This window comes from Mesoplodon bidens (genome assembly GCF_964165515.1).
Source record: "Mesoplodon bidens genome assembly, chromosome: 6".
In the NCBI taxonomy this organism is placed as follows: Eukaryota; Metazoa; Chordata; class Mammalia; order Artiodactyla; family Ziphiidae; genus Mesoplodon; species Mesoplodon bidens.
Window position 1 is genome coordinate 86,296,282 of NC_138162.1, and position 23,733 is coordinate 86,320,014.

General features: G+C 42.2%; 1 protein-coding gene across 1 annotated transcript in view; it reads right to left on the minus strand.

The window, feature by feature from the left end:
• The window catches only part of GNA14 (G protein subunit alpha 14), a 205,602-nt gene that overhangs the window by 88,515 nt on the left and 93,354 nt on the right, over window positions 1-23,733 (minus strand). Inside the window, exon 2 of the mRNA XM_081236843.1 lies at window positions 5,245-5,429. Within this exon, the coding sequence (XP_081092969.1) occupies window positions 5,245-5,429 (185 nt within the window). The remainder of the gene's footprint in view (window positions 1-5,244; window positions 5,430-23,733) is intronic.

Below are 23,733 nucleotides of genomic sequence, written 5' to 3' on the forward strand. Positions count from 1 at the left end.
CCCGGTCCGGGAAGATCCCACGTGCCGCAGAGCGGCTGGGCCCGTGAGCCATGGCCTCTGGGCCTGCGCGTCCGGAGCCTGTGCTCTGCAACGGGAGAGGCCACAACAGTGAGAGGCCCATGTACCGCAAAAAAAACAAAAAACAAGAGCTGTAAGGTGGCTACAGGGCCCAAGCCCACTGCCTCAAGTGTGACTTGGAATTCAGTCAAAGCTTCTCACAGAAGAGAAAGATGCTTTTTGAAGGAAATTTCAGACCTCACACTTCTAGAAACACCGAATTTCAAGTTAAGTACTTGAGGGGAATGGCAGGCAAAATACTCCTCTTACTGTTCAATTATTAACTCTCCTTTTTTAAGATGTTGTTTTTGTTTTTACGATGAGCCCTTGCAATTAAATGTGTGCACATTACATGCAAATACGATGTGACCCCAGTGTGGTGAAAAGCTCCTATAAGAAGGAGGGCAGGGCTTCCCTGGTGGCGCAGTGGTTGAGAGTCCACCTGCCGATGCAGGGGACACGGGTTCGTGCCCCGGTCCGGGAGGATCCCACATGCCGTGGAGCGGCTGGGCCCGTGAGCCATGGCCGCGGAGCCTGCGCGTCCTGAGCCTGTGCTCCGCAACGGGAGAGGCCACAACAGTGAGAGGCCCACGTACCGCAAAAAAAAAAAAAAAAAAAAAAGAAGGAGGGCAAGTAAGAAGCTGTAGACCCTGTACTTTTTTTCTAGAGATCACTGAATACAGAACCAAACATTTTGAAAAGTTAGGCAGGGCTGACCTTTGCCCTTGGGAAATTCTGTATGTAAATCATCCAAGCCGATTCTGCAGAACCTTTAAGGGGATAAGACTTCCTTTACCACACTACAGACCTAGAGTGAGAATTTATCAAGTTGGAGACACTACAAACAGTAAAATATATGAAGATTTCCGTGAAATCATCACCAGGAAACACAAGATATAAGCTTAATTCAAATTTAGTAGTCCTGACACTGAGCAAACGCCTCTGTAGTATTTATTCAAGAAGTCATAAATTCTAATATGTGCTCATGACATTCTTGAGAGACATAAAAATTGAGGCTTATCAACAGAGTGAGTGAATACATATGAATAATTTCTTTTAAGAAAAGTGGGCAATGTATAAGAAAATAATCTTCAAGGCTAAATCTTAATTGAAAAAACATGTTGGTTAAAACATGGTTAAAAACCAAATGCTAGTAAATTTCTGATAAATTCCCTTTCAAAAATAGCCTGTCAAGTAATAGGCAAAGATTTTCAACAAGCTGGCTGACCAATAATCTTGCTAACATTTAAAATAAAACCCTCTAAAATCACTCTTAATTCCCTTTCTACAGACTTTTAAGAAATTGTCTAGCTCTGAAAAAAAAATCAAATAATGGAATAAGAAGTGAGGGAAGGACTGAAAAGAAAAGCTAATTAGGTTTGTTCATCCCTGACTTAACTAGTCAATTGTTTTAAATGAAGCAATACTTTGTAAAGAAGACATGGGCTTCCTTGGTGGTGACATGGGCTTCCCTGGTGGTGCAGTGGTTAAGAATCCACCTGCCAATGCAGGGAACACGGGTTTGAGCCCTAGTCCGGGAAGATCCCACATGCTGTGGAGAAACTAAGACCATGCACCACAACTACTGAGCCTGCACTCTAGAGCCCACGAGCCACAACTACTGAGCCCATGTGCCACAACTACTGAAGCCCGTGCGCCTAGAGCCCATGCTCCACAACAAGAGAAGCCACCGCAATGAGAAGCCCGCGCACCGAAACGAAGAGTAGCCCCCGCTCACTGCAACTAGAGAAAGCCTGTGCACAGCAATGAAGACCCAATGCAGCCAAAAATAAATAAATAAATTTTTTTAAAAAAGAAGACATAGATCATGCTTCTTAAGTAATTACTTAAACTCCTAGAGCACTAATCATTTTATCATTTTATGACCTAAGAAGGGTACTTTGTTATAGTTTCACATTTGGAATCAGGACTAGCCCACAGAGAAAATTATTCAGAAAATAATAAAGAAGAAATCGATCAAAATGACCTAAACAATCAATAGAAGAAACAATGAGTTCATTTTTGGCTTTTGAACTTGCCCCCAAAATAACCTTCTATTTTCCAGTGCCATTTAATTTGTAAAGCACTTCCTTTTGCTCATGTTGGCTTATGAAGTAGACAGAGCATGTGCTGTCTGCATTTAACAGACAAGGAAATGCAAGACCGGAGAGGTTACACGGCTTCCCCTAGGACTAAATCAGCAATCTCCAGACCATGGACTAAATCCGCTCTTGGCCTTTTTTTGTTTGGCCTGTGAGTTAAGAATAATTTTCACATTTTGCAAACAGAGTTTATAAGCAAGCATCACTCATTTGTTTACGCATTACCCATGCCTGGTTTTGTACAACAGCAGAGCTGAGTAATTGCAACAGAGACTTTATAGCCCTCAAAGCCAAAAATATTTCCTCTCTGGCCCTTTATAAAAAAAGTTTGCTGACTCCCGCCTGAGACCCACAGGTAAACCACGAGCAGAGCCCAGATTTGGGGGAACCAATCCAGTGATCTTTCTACTCAACCTTTTGCCTCTCCTTAAGCCATGTCACTATGTGGTTCATCCCTGGCATATGTTTGAGGGATAAGAGGAAGTTTATGAAGCATGAATGCAGGTACTTGAAGTAGAAAGAAGGAATTGAGAATGGAGCCAGAGACAGCAAATGAGGAGGAGACAGAGGTACTACTGACTCATTTCCTAGTTTAACAGGTGTGTGAAAGAAGAGGAATTCTGCTCTTGGATGAACCATATCCAGTCTCACCCATACCTGATTTAGAGTATTTAAATGATGAGATTGGGGACTGTTTGAGTTGATATTTAGATCAGATTTGAGACTTAGAGTTGATGCTGTTTTTAGGGTTAAATCTTTGGCGGATATTAGAATGGGGTGAATGTATTTTGCTTATAGGCTGGACATTCTTTGGGGGGTTGGGGTAGAGGGCAGACTGTACTGGGTTGAATTGTGTTGCTTTGAAATTCATGAAAACCCCAAATCTCAGAAAGTAACTTTATTGGGAAATAGGGTCTTTGTAGATACAATCAAGCTATGATGAGGTCATACTGGATTAGGATGGGCTCTAACCCAATGACTGCTGTCCTCATGGGAAGAGGGAGGTTTGGACACAGAGAGGAGAATACCATGTGAGCACAGAGATACAGAGGGGAGAGCTCTGTGGGGAGACAGAGTCAGGGACTGGATGGAAGCATCTACAAGCCAAAGGACACCAAGGATTGCCAGCAACCATCAGAAACCAGGAGAGCAGCATGGAACAGAGCCTCCCTCAGAGCCTCCAGGTGGAACCAAGCCCCAAGATTTCAGACTTCCAGGCTTCAGAACTGTGAAGGAAGAAATTTCTGGTTTAAGCCACCAGTTTGAAGTGCTTTGTTATGGCAGCTGGAGGAAACTAATGTAGATTAGTGGGCAAGGGGACATGGCCTTGTGAGAAAGAATTCAGATCAAGAGAGCACAAGAAAGTGGTGCAATGTCAAACCCCATAAAACCATTTTGTTTGAAATATAAACTCAGAGTTCCTCTAGAAGACCTTGAGAGAAAACCAAACAAAAACCCAGGGACCTTGATTACTAAATCTGATCAGGTTTTTACAAACACATGTTCCAAGATAAGCAGAACTGACTTATACTTGAGCCTTTTCTTCCCAATAGGCCTGTTTCCAAATCTATCCCTAAATTCCAAGCTTTCCCCAGTCACCCCACTATGACTGGGTAAAAAATGCCTTTTACAAAAGAGGAAAGTAGATTAACTAAAATTACCACAAGGATGTTCCTCACATACCCCTTCCCTGAAATAATCCTGAATTTCCACAGATGACCTAATTTTTAAAATACATTGTAAAGGGCGATTTCTTTTTTTAACTGCATGCATTCAAAAAGATATAATGCATATACTCAAGACCAGTGTGTAAAGGAATCAGAGTCACTTGTAGAATCACCCAGTGGCTCAGGACGCACCTCTCCTATTACTTGGCATCAGATATACTAAAGACTAATTCCCACCACTAACACCCTCCCCCCTCTCGCGTGTCACACATGCACACACACATTTTTCAGCGTAACACTGTTGAAGGTTGAAGCTGTAGGCAAGCTATATTCCTTCATTTCCTCAAGACTGCAAGGAAATGGTGGTAAAGACACAAGGTCGCTGTCACACTGTAAAGGTACATCTAAAATTTGGTGCACGTTGAGTTTTCCTATGTAATCCAGTCACTGAGTAATAAAATAAAAAATTAGATTGATTGCTCTGAAACTCTTTGTATAATGTACATGAACACAGATGCCACAAGTTCATGATAAAGTTGTCCCTGAGGTCCATACTTAAACCACTATTCTGGCATTGAGCAGCTAAATTCTTTTCAATTGATCCACAAGAGAATCAGACAGAATTTTTCTCTTTATCATCATGTCATGTTGTAACTTGGTATCAATTATTTTAAAGAAACTCTATCATTTAGATTCTTAATGAACTTATACATAGTATTTTCCTATGGATTCACATTCCAATACACCATAGAAAATATTATTTGTCTCCTCCTCCCACCCTCCTGCCTCATATTTTCCTATAGTCTTAAACAGATATGTATTTTAAATAACCCATGGTGACAGGAAGGCAAATGGCAACTTCATACCATTACTTTATGAGAGTCCTCTGCTAGCTGAGACACAAGCATTACCCTTCATAAATCATCACTTAGCTCCTAAGAAGGGCTAGCTCCCAAAACAAACAAACAAAGCCCACTGACTTCTTTGAGTAGTCTGCAGGGCATTTTCCTAAGACTGGGAATTCTTAAAAAGTTGGCCATTGTAAACCCAAGATCTCCACTGGTCCAGTGAAGAAATTAACCAGGTATCTTAGCTGAAAGAGGAGATGTATATGTATGTCTTCCTTTTCTCAGCATCTGAAAAAAGTCAGCAGAATGACTACCCACATTTCTGAATTGCTGCGCACTGGGCAGCACCACATTACCACTATGCTAGAGCTTCTGCAGAAATAAGACTGCAGCGCTGTTCCTAAATTCATCGCACTCCTCTGGAGTATCTCTACCCCAGAATCTGAGTTCAAGAGCTTCTTTTGGCCTCTGATGGAAGCACGCAGTAAATCTTTTAGTTCAGATACATATGCTAACCAGAAGAGGATAGCATGCATTCACAAATGGGTCTAACACTCTTAAGCATGTTACCTTATTCTGTTCACACACGTACTGTATCCTCAGGGTATCCATGGCTCTGATCATGGCTTGCATGGCGGTGAATATGTTTTGATAAACTAGCTTCGTGAACCCCTTTCTGTCTTCGTCGCTGTAACCAGACCCATGGATGATTCTCATTTGCTTGATAAAGGTGCTTTTGCCACTTTCTCCAGTTCCTAATAAGACAAAACAAGTGAAAAACGCAGTCAGCAGTCTTTTAAAAGGAACAGAGAAAGAAAGTACCTCCTGGCAGCGGTGGTCAATATCAGGATTAGTAAATTGATGGGGGTGGATTTGGAAAGGGCCTGCCGAATGCTTATGCAAGTTGAGGCTGCAGGTAGTGCCATCCTAAACCCCTGGGCAGAGGGGTCCCCACCCTGGACCCTGTGACTTAGAAGTCCACAAATATCACACGCACACACACAATTTATTAAGGACACATGAGTGTCCATGTCACTTGGAGTAATCCTAAACATCAGCTCTTGTGACTAACACTGTTTAGGCCCCAGGGAACTGCTCCCCGACATCCCTTGCCCTATGACCTCGAAACAATTGGCATCCATGTCTGAAAGCCCCAAACATTCGAGGGTTTCCCCACTGCTAATACCAGCCATGGCGGCGATGGGGGCTGCTTCAGAGTGCAGGGAGGGTTTGAGCAGCAGAAACACCTGGATGTGAGAAAAGGCTAATTAACTTGTCAATTTCTTTCTTTCAAATACATGAATACAATGGATCCCCGCACAATGAAGCACCATCCCTAGCTGTACCAAATGTCTATATTCTTCGCCCTCCTCATATTCCAATTTCTAGTTCAGGAGATCCTCCAAACTCACAACACTTGCACATGGCAGCCAAGGAACATTTTACAACATCAAACCATTCCTATTGCTCTTAAATTTGCATAGATGTCCAGATAATATGTGTGAAACATGATGCCAGGGCTTTACATTAATATTAGATTGAGATATTGTTTGAATAGACAGGAAAAGTTGCAGCGTGATAGATATTTGTGTGATGGAATTAAAATATTTTCTTTCTAATATTTTTTGTGATAAAGATAATTTATCTAAGAGATCCCATTACCATGTTTGGAACATAATATACTATATTTATGGTTCACTTTCAAATCCAAGTATTGCTTTAAAGAAGTTTTTTTAACAATTCAGGTTGATATGATCTCAGTAGGGCAAAGTTTCTTCAAATTAGAATTAATGAAAATGATCTCAGAACTAAAATGACTCAATAAAAGTTGGATTCTTCAAATGGGTGAACTGCATATATACAAATATATATACAATATATATTCAATATACCTGTTATTAAAAAGTCATCTAACAGCATTTCTATTAAAACAACACGAATTGTATGAAAATCTTAATTAAAATAATATAATTCGTGATTTTACTATAAAGGCCAAAAATTATGAAATAGGAAATGGATTAATTATAAAATATTTTATTACGTATCCATATCTCATTGACCCAACAGAATACCCAGACAGTTCAGTCATAGTTAAATTCAATCATCTTTGATACTTTGTTGGCTCTTAGTCATATTAAAAACCATAGTTGTACATATTTTTGACATTTTAGTTATAAAGAGATGTTTGTCATGGTAAGAGGATAGAACATATTAATAATGGTTTGTTTGCTTGATTATTGCCTGTAACCATTTAGACTTATGAGATGTGGGTCTCCATCTGTACTCTCGCTGGGGGCCCTGGGAACATCAGGCCCTGGAGAAACATCTAGGGGACTCGAACAATTTTTCCAGGTGAATAATTGAGACAACTCTTAGCATTTGATAAGATCTTTCCTTGTAAGAAAAAAAAAGAAAGGGCTTCCCTGGTGGCGCAGTGGTTGAGAGTCCGCCTGCCGATGCAGGGGACACAGGTTCGTGCCCCGGTCTGGGAAGATCCCACATGCCACGGAGCGGCTGGGCCCGTGAGCCATGGCTGCTGAGCCTGCACGTTCGGAGCCTCACAACAGTGAGAGGCCCGTGTACCGCAAAAAAAAAAAAAAAAAAAAAAAAAAATGTTCCTTCAGGTTGATCTTTCCAAAACACAAACCTGCTTTTCTATGTGTCTCCCCATCCTCAGCTCAAAACCCTCAGTGGCCTCCCCTCAGCTCAGGGAAAAAGACAAACTCTACTGTGGCCAACAAGGCCACGTGGTCTGGACCCTCCGTTTTCGCCAGCTTCTTCTCACAACACGCTTTCCTCCTCCCTCTGCACTCCAGCCACACTGGCCTCCTTGTTGCAGCCTTGGCTCATGCTTTGCACGTTCCTGGGATGGTCTTCCTTCATCCCTCTCACGGCTGCTCTTCACCTGGACTGGTCCACCTGATGAGGTCAAGTCCCCATACTCTAGGTTCTCAGGGTACCATGAACTTCTGGTTGGAGCACCTGTTCCAGCTGCACTTTTGCCCATTAATGTCATTCTTCCTTTGACATATGCCTCCCCTACCAGCCTGTAAGTTTCATAAGGGGAGACAGGGGCCATATTTGTTTTTATTCACACTGCCTCCCCGTGGGCCAGGTATTATGCCTTACACTTGGCACAAGCTTATTAAGCTTTTATAAAATTGTGATAAAATACACACAGCAAAATTTACCATCTTCATTATTTGTAGGTATACAGTTCAGAAGTGTTAAGTATATTCACATTGTTGTGCAATCTCCAGAACCCTTTTCATCCTACGGAACTGAAACTCCACACCCATTAAACAACTCCCCAGTCCTCCCTTCCCCCAGCCACTTTTCTACTTTTTGTATCTAAGAATCTGACCACTCTGGGTACCTCATATAAGGGGAATCACACAGTATTCGTCTTTTTTTTTTTTTTTTTTTTTTTTTTTTTTTTTTTTTTTTTTTTTTTTTTTTTTTTTTTTTTTTTTGTTTTTTTTTTTTTTGCGGTACATGAGCCTCTCACTGTTGTGGCCTCTCCCGTTGCAGAGCACCGGCTCCGGATGCACAGGCTCAGCGGCCATGGCTCACGGGCCCAGCCGCTCCGCGGCATGTGGGATCCCCCCGGACCGGGGCACGAACCCGTGTCCCCTGCATCGGCAGGCGGACTCTCAACCGCTGCGCCACCAGGGAAGCCCAGTATTCGTCTTTTTGTGACTGGCTTATCTCACTTAGCATAATACCCTCAAGGTTCATTCATGTTGTAGCCTGGGACAGCATTTCCTTCTTTTTTTTTTTTTTTTTAAAGACCCTGATTATTGTTTATTTACTTATTTATTTGAATTTATTTATTTTTGTCTGCGTTGGGTGTTTGCTGCACGCGGGCTCTCTCTAGATGTAGCGAGTGGGGGCTACTCTTCATTGCGACGTGCGGGCTTCTTATTGCGGTGGCTTCTCTTGTTGCGGAGCACGGGCTCTAGGCGCGCGGGCTTCAGTAGTTGTGGCACCTGGGCTCAGTAGTAGTGGCTCGCGGGCTCTCAAGTGGAGGATCAGTAGTTGTGGCACACGGGCTTAGTTTCTCCACAGCATGTGGGATCTTCCCGGACCAGGGATCAAACCCGTGTCCCCTGCATTGGCAGGCGGATCCTTAACCACTGCGCCACCAGGGAAGGCCTCCTTCCTTTATAAGTCTTGAATAATACTATTGAATTGAAAGTACTTTTTGAATACATGATAGTGGTAAGGAATTCATCCCATCTCAGCTGCCTTCACTATCCACACACAGGAAAAGAGGTGGCTCATCCTCTCTCAACCACCCAGTGTCCTATGTGGGTAGCAGTGACCTCAACCATGGCAGGAACCACCATGAAAATGGCCAAGCAGGAGCCTTATCCTGATTCTCTGCGACCCTTTCCTGATTACTCCCCAGTCCTAATAATGGTGACTGTTAGAGAGTCACACTGTGCCTGGTACTCTACACACATTATCTCCTTTGATCCTCACAACCAACCCACGAGGTGTGAACTATTACCGTCACCTTTATCATACAGATGAGAAACCTGGGGCTCATACGGTTCAGTGATCTCTGCAAGTGCACACTGTCAGCAAGAGAAAGAGGGGATTTACTTAGTCACACTCTAATGCAGACTCTACTGTCAGAGAAGAACATCGGGATCATGACCAAATGGACTTAGTCATACTGGTCTAATGAGGACAGATGGGCAGTTCACAGCCGCACACTGAACCCTAAGCCCAGGCACACCCACCATCTTGCAGGCGCACACTGTTGGGGCATGAAGAAGAACCTCCCGACAGGTGAGTGTCCTCACAACCTCACAAGCCTCCCTGTTGCCTTACTTCTACCTCCAGAGACGGGAAAGGTGGGCGCCGTCTTCCCAGGTCAGAGATGAGGAAACTGTGAGTCAGCAAACAGGACAAAGCTGATGCAAATTCAGAGCTGCGGCTAGCAACCGGGCTGCTAAAGCCCTAGCCTTCAAGGTTCAACACAAATAACACCCCCCTAAAGGAATTTTCTTCCCCTTCATCCCCCCAACAGTTAGCCTTGCCCCCTTTAAGCTCTCAAAGTGCCTGTGGACACCCCAGTGGGGCCCATCCCTTAACTGCTTGTTTGCAGATATGTCTCCTGCTACACCCTAAGTCCAGGAAGGGTAAGGCTTGGGAGTCACGCATTTGGGTACCACGAACACTGTGCCTACCATATAGTCAGCTCTCAAAAAATGACTAAATGAAGGAATGAATAGAACAAACATGAGAAGTCAGTTTTCCCCCATTGGTCTTATATCGCAGACAACTGCAGAAAAGTGAGATATGAATTGTCACAAGATGATTGTGATGAGATCAGTTTCATGATGACTCTTGGCTGCCAAGACCTCGTGTGATAACTGAGGACCTGTGGGAAGACCCTATACGGTCAGAGCTTGGTCTAGAATCCTGAATCAGATTAGATCTCTGCTCTTGCAGAACACTGGGGTTCCCTGCATCTCTTCTATCATGCTGCCATGCTTGCTTCTATTCCACCCCGGCAAGGTTGACCTTGGGTCCAGTGCTACCTTACCCCAAGTGAAGGTTAATATTTCCACACTATATACCACGAAGCTGATGTGAACGGAGAGATTATGTAATTATCACGAGGCACCTGGGATTTGGGCCCTCTTAAGCCAGAAAAATCACTCAAGACTCACCCCAAAGTTCTATACCAAGGTAGAGGATCTTTTGCATTATAAAGACCATTCACTTACAAAAGGTTAAAGCCAACCCCACCAGCAGCCCCAAACACAGAAACATGTTTAAAAAATCATTGATTTTGCTTTTGGACATGGAAGATTTTGAAAAGAAAAGGTTAAAAATGATTTTAAAGATTAATAAATTAAAGATGATATAAATGTATTTGATCAATACTAATATTTTAAAATGTTCTTCAATTCTACTAATATATTGTGGTTATTTGAAGAATAAAAAACCAAACATAGGGCAAAAAAAGGACAGGTTAAAGGCGAAGAAGAAATATTGAAAGACACACACCACCTGGGGCTGAGGACAAGAGAGCAAAGAGACTCGATGGGCTGGGGGTGGGGTGAAGGATCCTCTCCCTCTCATTTAAGCCTCAACACAACCCGGTTAGTATCTTCTTTTTCCAGAAGGGAAACTGAATATCAAAAAGATTAGATAGTTTATTTAATCTCAGTTCAAGGTCAAAGTCTGTCCAAGGTGACTCAGCTTGGAAGTGTTTGTTGAGTCTTGGGTCTAAATCTGGGTCTCCGTTGGTACATGCACTTCCCATGATAACACCATGTGCTAGTTTTACACTGAGTGTTTCCCCAAATAAATGGCCAAGTCACACCCTTCTATCAGCTAAGCACTGTCTTCACCTGGTTCTGAGACTCCAACACTTGGAACTTTATCTTTAATTCTTCAGAGCTCTGCTCTAAATGAGACAGTTCCAACAGCAGATGGAGGCTGAGGTGGGAGAGGGGGTGGAAACACGAGACGTAAGTCAGTCTCTGCAATGACAGCTGTGACCAGGACTAGAGGGACCAGTAAACTCAAGCTAAGGATCTGAGTTTCTGTCTGGATGATCTGTCCATTGATGTAAGTGGGGTGTTAAAGTCCCCCACTCCTATTATGTTACTGTCAATTTCTCCTTTTATTTGTTAATATTTGCCTTATATATTGAGGTGCTCCTATGTTGGGTGCATACATATTTACAATTGTTATATCTTCTTGGATTGATCCCTTGATCATTATGTAACAGTCTTTTTTTTTTTTTTTAACATTATTTATTTATTTTTGGCCGCGTTGGGTCTTTGTTGCTGCATGCGGGCTTTCTCTAGTTGTGGCGAGCAGGGGCTACTCTTCATTGCAGTGTGTGGGCTTCTCATTGCTGTGGCTTTTCTTGTTGTGGAGCATGGGCTCTAGGCCCACAGGCTTCCGCAGTTGTGGCACGTGGGCTCAGTAGTTGTGGTGCACAGGCTTAGTTGCTCCGCAGAATGTAGGGTCTTCCCAGACCAGGGATCGAACCCATGTCCCCTGCATTGGCAGGTGGATTCTAAACCGCTGCACCACCAGGGAAGTCCCAACAGTCTTTATTTTAAAGTCTATTTTGTCTGATATGAGTATTGCTACTCAGCTTTCTTTTGATTTCCATTTGCATGGAATACCTTTTTCCATCCCCTCACTTTCAGGCTGTATGTGTCTCTAGATCTGAAGTGAGTCTCGTGTAGGTAGCATATATATGGGTCTTGTTTTTGTATCCTCACTTCTTCTAAGCAGAAACTCAACACTCAGACATTGAGCACAACCGTTCATTTATTCCACACGAAAGAAAAATCTAAATGATATGATTTTTAGAACGAAAATTATTGGTGATTGGAAGAATAGGTGACTTAGCTTTGACATCCCTCCTAACTGCGTATTAGAATGTGTGGTTTGGGTCAGTCAGTGGCACAGGTCCACTCTGCTTTGTTTCTTATCTCTTTGTGAGAACTTTCTCACTGGCTCTTCCACAAAATCAACATGCTGGTGGACGGCACCTCCAGAGCCTCTGCAGATAGCAGGAGAACTGAGCCCTCACTCTGGGAGCAGCATTCTGGTTCACAGGGAGAGGGGAGCCGTGGCTTGGAAGGCGAACTTTGGTATCAAGTGACCAAGAGATTCAATCAGATGAGACAAAGGGGGACAGGGGAGGGAACCACAGGCCAGAAGGACTTTTGCTCCTGGGCCCAATGTTATTAAAATACAGAGCAGGGAAAGGAGTAAAATTACAATTCCATCTCTAGATTCTGTTCCAAATATAAATAAGGGAAATGCCTCCTCTCTTCCACTTAGTTTTTGCTTCACTGTTTTCATATTAGGGGGGAAAAAAAACCAACGATGGGTTATAAGTACTTTAAAACTTTCGTTATCATTAAGAGCCTACTAGTTTCAGGTTCTTACTTATCATCATCCTACTACAAATGTGGTCTGTAATAAAATCAGAGGGTAACCTCTGAGTAAGGCACCCTGGTTGTAACAGAGATTCCTCTGAGGGCCTGGTTCGCCTTCCCTGCTTTTGTGCCCGCTGACCTCCAGGCAGGAGACCAACCTGCCTCTTACTAAGCCTCTCGTACTCCCCTGAGTCTCTCACTACAATGCTCTGCCGGGATCCTGTGCCTCCCCTCACCTTAAATGTGAGTTACTTCCTTTTCCAGCATACATGCTCAGTAAGTGGTTAATCCGCACTTACGTGGCTTGCTACTCGGGCGTGGTTGGCACACATGGATAACCTGTGTTCTATTTAAGTGAAAGCTCACCTCCGCAGGCTTCCTGTGTCTGTGGGTGGTGGGTGTGCACTCTGCAGGGCTGGGAGCTTTCCTCCAGGATGCTTGTTCTTGGCATTCACTTACCAGTGTTTCCCCAAACTCCATTATTTCTGTACTTACCTTGCTATTTTTATCATATACATGTACCATCTGCATGATTATATAATATTAAAAATTTTTTATTTAAATAAGCTTCTTATATAAGGAAACATGAATGTTACGAGTAAAAAACCAGTATCATTTGCCATGGGTAATCAAATTAAATATTTGATTAATTAAATATTATCATAAGACTTTGGTGATATTCCAACTACAAACATCTGGTCTATCCCCCAGTGATCTGGGTATTTCGTCTTGGAAAGTAAAGAGGACAATAATTGGTGTGTATTATGTGAAATGTACTCTTTTACTCTCCATCCTTAAAGGAGCTTTCCCCCTCTTTCTCTTGAGAGGCTTCTGAAATTCTACCCATGAACCTCACACACATACAAAAAAACTGAGGGCTGAAACTGATGTAACTAAAAAGGGGTCAGAAAAATGTCTTAGCACTAAAATTCTAAACTCTGAGATTTGAGAAAGCAGTCTGAGGTTCAAGTTTCAGCTTAACACTCAGAAAGACTCATGGGGAGGAAAAAAAAAAGTTGCTTTTTAGGAGCCAGGAAAGAACAGAGGCCAAAGCAAAAAGGCCTTTCCAAGTGATAGACCAAGCATATCTAAACAGAAAGCCAACTGTTCTAAAGTTTACCTATAATCTTTAGTCAAGACCGCCTCCCTGAGAGTCAAAGGGAGGAGCTGATAAACCTTCTCAGATGGGCAAAGCCAACTCCAATAGTCTGTGTTGTTTTCTGAAACCATCTGGGAGAAGCCATTGTGTTTCAGCTCAGTTTTACAGAAGACGATGTACATAAACAGAACAGAAATGGGGACACAATTCTGTATGTTGGTGTAAATGACTTATGAGACCAATGGGCAGAAGAGGGTATGGACACATTCTGATGTGACTGGCAGGTTGGCTCTATGGGGCCTTATTTCTCTTGTTTTCTCGTGTCTTTGGAGCCTAAAACAGAGCACACAGTAGAAGCCTAATAAATATCTGTGCTTCGGTATTCATTGACTAAGACAACAAGGATGATCACGGTTTGGGAAAGCAGTAGGAAGAGGGTTTGCCTGGCCAAGAGAGGACTCAGGACTAAATGGACGAGTCTGCTGAGTGACAAAGCAGCCTCACACAGAAGCAGGTGCACTGCCACTTGCCCTTTCCGATGAGGACACGCGGGCCCCGGGGCCAGCCACACAGGGAGGTTCAGGTTCTGTATCAGAGTTTCCTGGTAGTTGGGTACTTGAGTTAGGAAAATGCCTTTTGGAATCTTTAAGCAGGAGAGGTTCTTAGTAGCAAAGAGGGTGGCCCGGAGGAAAGTGCCTGGATTTGGGGGCACTCTGCTTGGTCCCCTATAACTCACAGCTGACCTTGGGCAGCAGCCACCCCAGGTGGCGGGAGTTTCTGCACCAGTGAGTGCTGCAATCCTGGTACTTGTTATTCTAAAGATACTGATTCATGAGAGAATCTGGCTAACATTGGGGAAAATTCCAAATGATCCCTTACTGCTATGGTGAGAATGTTTGTGTCCCTCCCACCCCCCCATAAGGCTGAGAAACTTATACCCAAAGAGATGGCATTAGGAGGGCCTTTGGAAGGTGATTAGGTCATGAGAGTGGAGCCCTCATGAATGACATTAGTGCCCTTATAAAGAGAACCCAGAGAGCTCCCTTGCCCCTTCTACCACATGAGGCCACCAGGAGACGTCTGCAGTCTGGATACCAGCTCTCATCAGAACTCAACCTTAATGGCACCCAGATCTTCAACTTCCAGCCTCCAGACTGTGAGAAATACACCTCTGTTGTGTATGAGCTACCCAGTCTGTGGTATTTCATAGCAGCCTAAATGAACTAAGACATCTACCCAAGTGCCATCGAATGGAGGGAGGGATACTCAATAAAAATGCAGGTTCCTGGGCTCCTCCTCAGTTCAAGTCTGACTCACCCTTGCAGGAGCCTGGCATTATGCATTTTAACCAGAGCTCCAAGGGTTTTGATGCACCCAGTCCATGGACTGGTTGGGAAGCACTTCTCTAGGCTCTCCCAAGAGGAACCTCTACTAATGTAATCTACCTGGGACTGGAATGCTCAAATTTTTACATCATGTTCAGTTTAGCCAATGGGATTTTATACCAAGTTCCAATTTCATTTCTGCATGAATAAACTATCTCTGTGGGAGCTCTGTTTTTCAATTTCCAGAGTGGAAACATTTTGAAGGTGCCATAAAGATTCGCTTATTCAAATCAGTCCTCCCCAATCCCCATATCACCATCACAATCATGTCATCTTCCCCAGCCTCTGCTCTTGCAAACAGAAAAGGTGCTGTTTTTCACCATAAAAGGAGAAGTGGCAATGTCTTAGGCATCACAGAACTGGAAACAACTGGACACAGAGTTCATGGCTGCTCTCTCAACAAAAGAGGTAAGTACAAGACTTCTGAAACAAAAAGGAAAAGCCGAAAGAACTTAAGTGATGAGGCTCAATAGACAGTTTGAGATTTTTTTTTTTTTAAAAAAGAAGCCAACACTAAAACAATGGAGCAGAATTCAAGATGCTGTATCATATTTTATAGTCTTTTTGTTTCATTAATCTACAAAATCATTTGCATTGACTCACCAAGAAAAGCAGCAATGCCAAGTATTTCTTGCCACTTTCTGTCTTTGGGCCTCATTTTGATCAAGATGGTATTTTCAAGTCCAAACTTGATTTCTGAGCAGTTCTTATATCAGGCAAAGCCAAAAGATCATGCTAACAATGTTCAATCACAAAGATTTTTTGAAAAAATGTTTTTCTAATTTGAAGTATCAAATATAATGTACTTCTCATATTTGCCACAAGTGTATTTAAAAGTTCAAATGCAAGGAGACAGCAAGGCTACTTTTTACACTAAATTAATTTGAGCTATTTACCTACACAACCAAATTTCTATAATTTGTTAGAAATGTGGTATTGGTAAAAAATTCAATACAAATATTCAGCTTAGAATTAACTGCTTTATGTCAGGAAATGGTTGTCATTAATTGACATGCATCTCTTGCATGTAGTCAACATGATCCAGAGATCTTTGTTACTAGCCAGACATTCCAACTGACCCTTCCACAAAGAGTTACACAATTTTGCTTGTTCTGTGTCAATAGCTCGTCTGTATAAGTTTCTGGAAAAGTAACAAAATATACAGAATCTTAAGAAACAAATGCCTGTTAGTGACAAAACTCTATTTTGGAAAATGCTGAGGACATCAGTTACTTTTCCCTAAAAATGAATAAACCACACAAAGGATAGGGAGGAACCTATTCAAATAATCTCTGTGGTTTACAGCTAAAATATTAGCAATCCCATTAGAAGTAAAACTCATTTCACTTATAAGGAGGGTCAAGAGATCACTTTCTGCTCTATGACTCTAACTCATAATTGTTTTATTTTTTAAAAAGACAAATTGTAAGCATTTTCATAAATGATTTTAGAATCCTCCACAGTTCACTGCTCTTCCTGAAAATTGACATTTCCCTCATTCTTACAGAAACGTTTACCAAGAAATCATACCACCAGGGCACTGATAAGACTTAAGCCTCTCAACCTTTGAAAGGATATGAGGAATCATATAACCCCAGAATGGTCAACAGAGGGAGGAGTCTAAAGTCAGAACTTGTTCCTTCACAAGTTATGATTGTCTAAAAGCTGAATTTTTGCTCATGTTGAAAAAGAATAGGAGGAAGGATAGAGCAAAGACAAAAATTACTTAAAGGAAAAGAGGAAGCTCTAAAAAGATAGGATGGACTTAAAATCTTCAAACCTCAATAAGGGCAGGCAAGGAGATAAGATATCTATTTCGAAATACTAAAGCATCTTGCTGAAACACGGGGAGTATCTGACCCACCCTTCTATCCATCCTCCTCCACTCCAAAGATAAATTTAAATGAAAATAAGTTAAATTGTAGTTAAACAAAAGTAGACACTAGTGCAATTAAATGCAGGTTCAGGTTAAGAATGAAAGCACAGCCGGGTAAGATGGCGGAAGAGTAAGACGCGGAGATCACCTTCCTCCCCACGGATACACCAGAAATACAGCTACACGTGGAACAACTCCTACAGAACACCTACTGAATGCTGGCAGAAGACCCCAGACCTCCCAAAAGGCAAGAAACTCCCCACATACCTGGGTAGGGCAAAGCGAAGAGATTCCCGCACAGAGGATCGGTGCCGAGCGGCACTCACCAGCCCGAGAGGCTTGTCTGCTCGCCCGCCAGGGCGGGCGGCGCTGGAACTGAGGCTCGGGCTTCGGTCAGAGCGCAGGGAGAGGACTGGGGCTGGCGGCGAGAACTCAGCCTGAAGGGGGCTAATGTGCCACAGCTAGCCGGCAGGGAGTCCGGGAAAACTCTGGAGCTGCCGAAGAGGCAAGAGACTTTTTCTTCCCTCTTGGTTTCCTGGTGCACGAGGAGAGGGGATTAAGAGCGCTGCTTAAAGGGGCTCCACAGACGGGCGCGAGTCACGACTGAAAGCGTGGAGCCCAGTGACGGGCGTGGGACGCTGGGGCTGCTGCTGCCGCCGCCAAGAAGCCTGTGTGCGAGCGCAGGTCACTGTCCACACCGCCCTTCCGGGAGCCTGTGCAGCCCGCCACTGCCGGGGTCCCGGGATCCAGGGGCGGCTTCCCTGGGAGAACGCACGGCGCGCCTCGGGCTGGTGCAACGTCACGACGAACTCTGCCGCTGCAGGCTCGCCCCGCACTCCGTGCCCCTCCCTCCCGCCCGGCCTGAGTGAGCCAGAGTCCCCGAAGAGGCTGCTCCTTTAACCCTGTGCTGTCTGAACGAAGAACAGACGCCCTCCGGCGACCTACACGCAGAGGCGGGGCCAAATCCAAAGCTGAGACCCAGGAGCTGTGAGAACAAAGAAGAGAAAGGGAAACCTCTCCCAGCAGCCTCAGAAGCAGCGGATTAAAGCTCCACAATCAACTTGATGTACCCTGCATCTGTGGAGTACATGAATAGACAACAAATCATCCCAAATTGAGGAGCCAGGAGTCAGTGCTGCCTCTGAGGTGGGAGAGCCAACTTCAGGACACTGGTCCACAAGAGACCTCCCAGCTCCACATAATATCAAACGGCGAAAATCTTCCAGAGATCTCCATCTCAACACCAGCACCCAGCTTCACTCAACGACCAGCAAGCTACAGTGCTGGACACCCTATGCCAAACAACTAGCAAGACAGGAACACAACGCCACCCATTAGCAGAGAGGTGGCCGAAAATCATAAAAAGTCCGCAGACACCCCCAAACACACCACCAGACGTGGACCTGCCCACCAGAAAGACAAGATCCAGCCTCATCCACCAGAACACAGGCACTAGTACCCTCCACCAGGAATCCTACACAACCCACTAAACCAACCTTAGCCACTGGGGACAGACACCAAAAACAACGGGAACTACGAACCTGCAGCCTGCAAAAAGGAGACCCCAAACACAGGAAGATAAGCAAAATGAGAAGACAGAAAAACACACAGCAGGAGAAGGAGCAAGATAAAAACCCACCAGACCTAACAAATGAAGAGGTAATAGCCAGTCTACCTGAAAAAGAATTCAGAATAATGATGGTAAAGATGATCCAAGATTCTATTTCCCAGATCCAAAATCTTGGAAATAGAATAGACAAAATGCAAGAAACAGTTAACAAGGACCTAGAAGAACTAAAGATGAATCAAGCATCGATTAAAAACACAATAAATGAAATGAAAAATACTCTAGATGGGATCAATAGCAGAATAACTGAGGCAGAAGAACGGATAAGTGAGGTGGAAGATAAAATAGTGGAAATAACTGCTGCAGAGCAAAATAAAGAAAAAGAATGAAAAGAACAGAGGACAGTCTCAGAGACCTCTGGGACAACATTAAATGCACCAACATTCGAATTATAGGGGTTCCAGAAGAAGAAGAGAAAAAGAAAGGGACTGAGAAAATATTTGAAGAGATTATAGTTGAAAACTTCCCTAATATGGGAAAGGAAATAGTTAATTAAGTCCAGGAGGCACAGAGAGTCCCATACAGAATAAATCCAAGGAGAAATACGCCAAGACACATATTAATCAAACTGTCAAAAATTAAACACAAAGAAATCATATTAAAAGCAGCAAGACAAAAACAACAAAAAACACACAAGGGAATCCCCATCAGGATAACAGCTGATCTCTCAGCAGAAACTCTACAAGCCAGAAGGGAGTGGCAGGACATAATTAAAGTGATGAAAGAGAAAAACCTGCAACCAAGATTACTCTACCCAGCAAGGATCTCATTCAGATTTGATGGAGAAATTAAAATGTTTACAGACAAGCAAAAGCTGAGAGAGTTCAGCACCACCAAACCAGCTTTACAACAAATGCTAAAGGAACTTCTCTAGGCAAGAAACACAACAGAAGGAAAAGACCTACAATAATGAACCCAAAACAATTAAGAAAATGGGAATAGGAACATACATATCGATAATTACCTTAAATGTAAATGGACTAAATGCTCCCACCAAAAGACACAGATTGGCTGAATGGATACAAAAACAAGACCCATATATATGCTGTCTACAAGAGACCCACTTCAGACCTAGAGACACATACAGACTGAAAGTAAAGGGATGGAAAAAGATATTCCATGCAAATGGAAACCAAAAGAAAGCTGGAGTAGCAATTCTCATATCAGACAAAATAGACTTTAAAATAAAGACTACTAGAAGAGACAAAGAAGGACACTACATAATCATCAAGGGATCCATCCAAGAAGAAGATATAACAATTGTAAATATTTATGCACCCAACGTAGGAGCACCTCAATACATAAGGCAAATACTAACAGCCATAAAAGGAGAAATCGACAGTAACACAATCATAGTAGGGGACTTTAACACCCCACTTTCACCAATGGACAGATCATCCAAAATGAAAATAAATAAGGAAACACAAGCTTTAAATGATACATTAAACAAGATGGACTTAATTGATATTTATAGGACATTCCATCCAAAAACAACAGAATACACATTTTTCTCAAGTGCTCATGGAACATTCTCCAGGATAGATCATATCTTGGGTCACAAATCAAGCCTTGGTAAATTTAAGAAAATTGAAATTGTGTCAAGTGTCTTTTCCGACCACAATGCTATGAGACTAGATATCAATTACAGGAAAAGAGCTGTAAAAAATACAAACACATGGAGGCTAAACAATACACTACTTAATAACGAAGTGATAACTGAAGAAATCAAAGGGGAAATTAAAAAATACCTAGAAACAAATGACAATGGAGACACGACGACCCAAAACCTATGGGATGCAGCAAAAGCAGTTCTAAGAGGGAAGTTTATAGCAATACAATCCCACCTTAAGAAACAGGAAACATCTCGAATAAACAACCTAACCTTGCACCTAAAGCAATTAGAGAAAGAAGAACAAAAACATCCCAAAGTTAGCAGAAGGAAAGAAATCATAAAAATCAGATCAGAAATAAATGAAAAAGAAATGAAGGAAACGATAGCAAAGATCAATAAAACTAAAAGCTGGTTCTTTGAGAAGATAAACAAAATTGATAAACCATTAGCCAGACTCATCAAGAAAAAAAGGGAGAAGACTCAAATCAATAGAATTAGAAATGAAAAAGGAGAAGTAACAACTGACACTGCAGAAATACAAAAGATCATGAGAGATTACTACAAGAAACTCTATGCCAATAAAATGGACAACCTGGAAGAGATGGACAAATTCTTAGAAATGCACAACCTGCCAGGACTGAATCAGGAAGAAATAGAAAATATGAACAGACCAATCACAAGCACTGAAATTGAAACGGTGATAAAAAATCTTCCAACAAACAAAAGCCCAGGACCAGATGGCTTCACAGGTGAATTCTATCAAGCATTTAGAGAAGAGCTAACACCTATCCTTCTCAAACTCTTCCAAAATATAGCAGAGGGGGGAACACTCCCAAACTCATTCTACGAGACCACCATCACCTTGATACCAAAACCAGACAAGGATGTCACAAAGAAAGAAAACTACAGGCCAATATCACTGATGAACATAGATGCAAAAATCCTCAACAAAATACTAGCAAACAGAATCCAACAGCACATTAAAAGGATCATACACCATGATCAAGTGGGGTTTATTCCAGGAATGCAAGGATTCTTCAATATACACAAATCAATCAACGTGATACACCATATTAACACATTGAAGGAGAAAAACCATATGATCATCTCAACAGATGCAGAGAAAGCTTTCGACAAAATTCAACACCCATTTATGATAAAAACCCTGAAGAAAGTAGGCATAGAGGGAACTTTCCTCAACATAATAAAGGCCATATAAGACAAACCCACAGCCAGCATAGTCTTCAATGGTGAAAAACTGAAACCATTTCCACTAAGATCAGGAACAAGACAAGGTTGCCCACTCTCACCACTCTTATTCAACATAGTTTTGGAAGTTTTAGCCACAGCAATCAGAGAAGAAAAGGAAATAAAAGGAATCCAAATCGGAAAAGAAGAAGTAAAGCTGTCACTGTTTGCAGATGACATGATACTATACATAGAGAATCCTAAAGATGCTACCAGAAAACTACTAGAGCTAATCAATGAATTTGGTAAAGTAGCAGGATACAAAATTAATGCACAGAAATCTCTGGCATTCCTATATACTAATGATGAAAAATCTGAAAGTGAAATCAAGGAAACACTCCCATTTACCATTGCAACAAAAAGAATCAAATATCTAGGAATAAACCTACCTAAGGAGACAAAAGACCTTTATGCAGAAAATTATAAGACACTGATGAAAGAAATTAAAGATGATACAAATAGATGGAGAGATGTACCATGCTCTTGGATTGGAAGAATCAACATTGTGAAAATGACTCTACTACCCAAAGCACTCTACAGATTCAATGCAATCCCTATCAAACTACCACTGGCATTTTTCACAGAACTAGAGCAAAAAATTTCACAATTTGTATGGAAACACAAAAGACCCCGAATAGCCAAAGCAATCTTGAGAACGAAAAATGGAGCTGGAGGAATCAGGCTCCCTGACTTCAGACTATACTACAAAGCTACAGTAATCAAGACAGTATGGTACTGGCACAAAAACAGAAAGATAGATCAATGGAACAGGATAGAAAGACCAGAGATAAACCCACGGACATATGGTCACCTTATCTTTGATAAAGGAGGCAGGAATGTACAGTGGAGAAAGGACAGTCTCTTCAATAAGTGGTGCTGGGAAAACTGGATAGGGACATGTAAAAGTATGAGATTAGATCATTCCCTAACACCATACACAAAAATAAGCTCAAAATGGATTAAAGACCTAAATGTAAGGCCAGAAACTATCAAACTCTTAGAGGAAAACATAGGCAGAACACTCTATGACATAAATCACAGCAAGATCCTTTTTGACCCACCTCCTAGAGAAATGGAAATAAAGACAAAAATAAACACATGGGACCTAATGAAACTGAAAAGCTTTTGCACAGCAAAGGAAACCATAAACAAGACCAAAAGACAACCCTCAGAATGGGAGAAAATATTTGCAAATGAAGCAACTGACAAAGGATTAATCTCCAAAATTTATAAGCAGCTCAGGCAGCTCAATAACAAAAAAACAAACAACCCAATCCAAAAATGGGCAGAGACCTAAATAGACATTTCTCCACAGAAGATATACAGACTGCCAACAAACACATGAAAGGATGCTCAACATCTTTACTCATCAGAGAAATGCAAATCAAAACTACAATGAGATATCATCTCACACCAGTCAGAATGGCCATCATCAAAAAATCTAGAAACAATAAATGCTGGAGAGGGTGTGGAAAAAAGGGAACCCTCTTGCACTGCTGGTGGGAATGTGAATTGGTACAGCCACTATGGAGAACGGTATGGAGGTTCCTTAAAAAACTACAAATAGAACTACCATATGACCCAGCAATCCCACTACTGGGCATATACCCTGAGAAAACCATAATTCAAAAAGAGACATGTACCAAAATGTTCATAGCAGCCCTATTTACAATAGCCCAGAGATGGAAACAACCTAAGTGTCCATCATCGGATGAATGGGTAAAGAAGATGTGGCACATATATACAATGGAATATTACTCAGCCATAAAAAGAAATGAAATGGAGCTATTTGTAATGAGGTGGATGGACCTAGAGTCTGTCATACAGAGTGAAGTAAGTCAGAAAGAGAAAGACAAATACTGTATGCTGACACATATATATGTAATTTAAGAAAAAAAAATGTCATGAAGAACATAGGGGTAAGACAGGAATAAAGACACAGACCTACTAGAGAATGGACTTGAGGATATGGGGAGGGGGAAGGGTAAGCTGTGACAAAGTGAAAGAGCGGCATGGACATATATACACTACCAAACGTAAGGTAGATAGCTAGTGGGAAGCAGCCGCATAGCACAGGGAGATCAGCTCGGTGCTTTGTGACCGCCTGGAGGGGTGGGATGGGGAGGGTGGGAGGGAGACGCAAAAGGGAGGGGATATGGGAACATATGTATATGTATAACTGATTTAATTTGTTATAAAGCAAAAAATAAGTTAAAAAAAAAAAAAGAATGAAAGCACAGAGAATTTCAAAACCGTGGGACTTTCAAAGTACCATGCACTATCATCC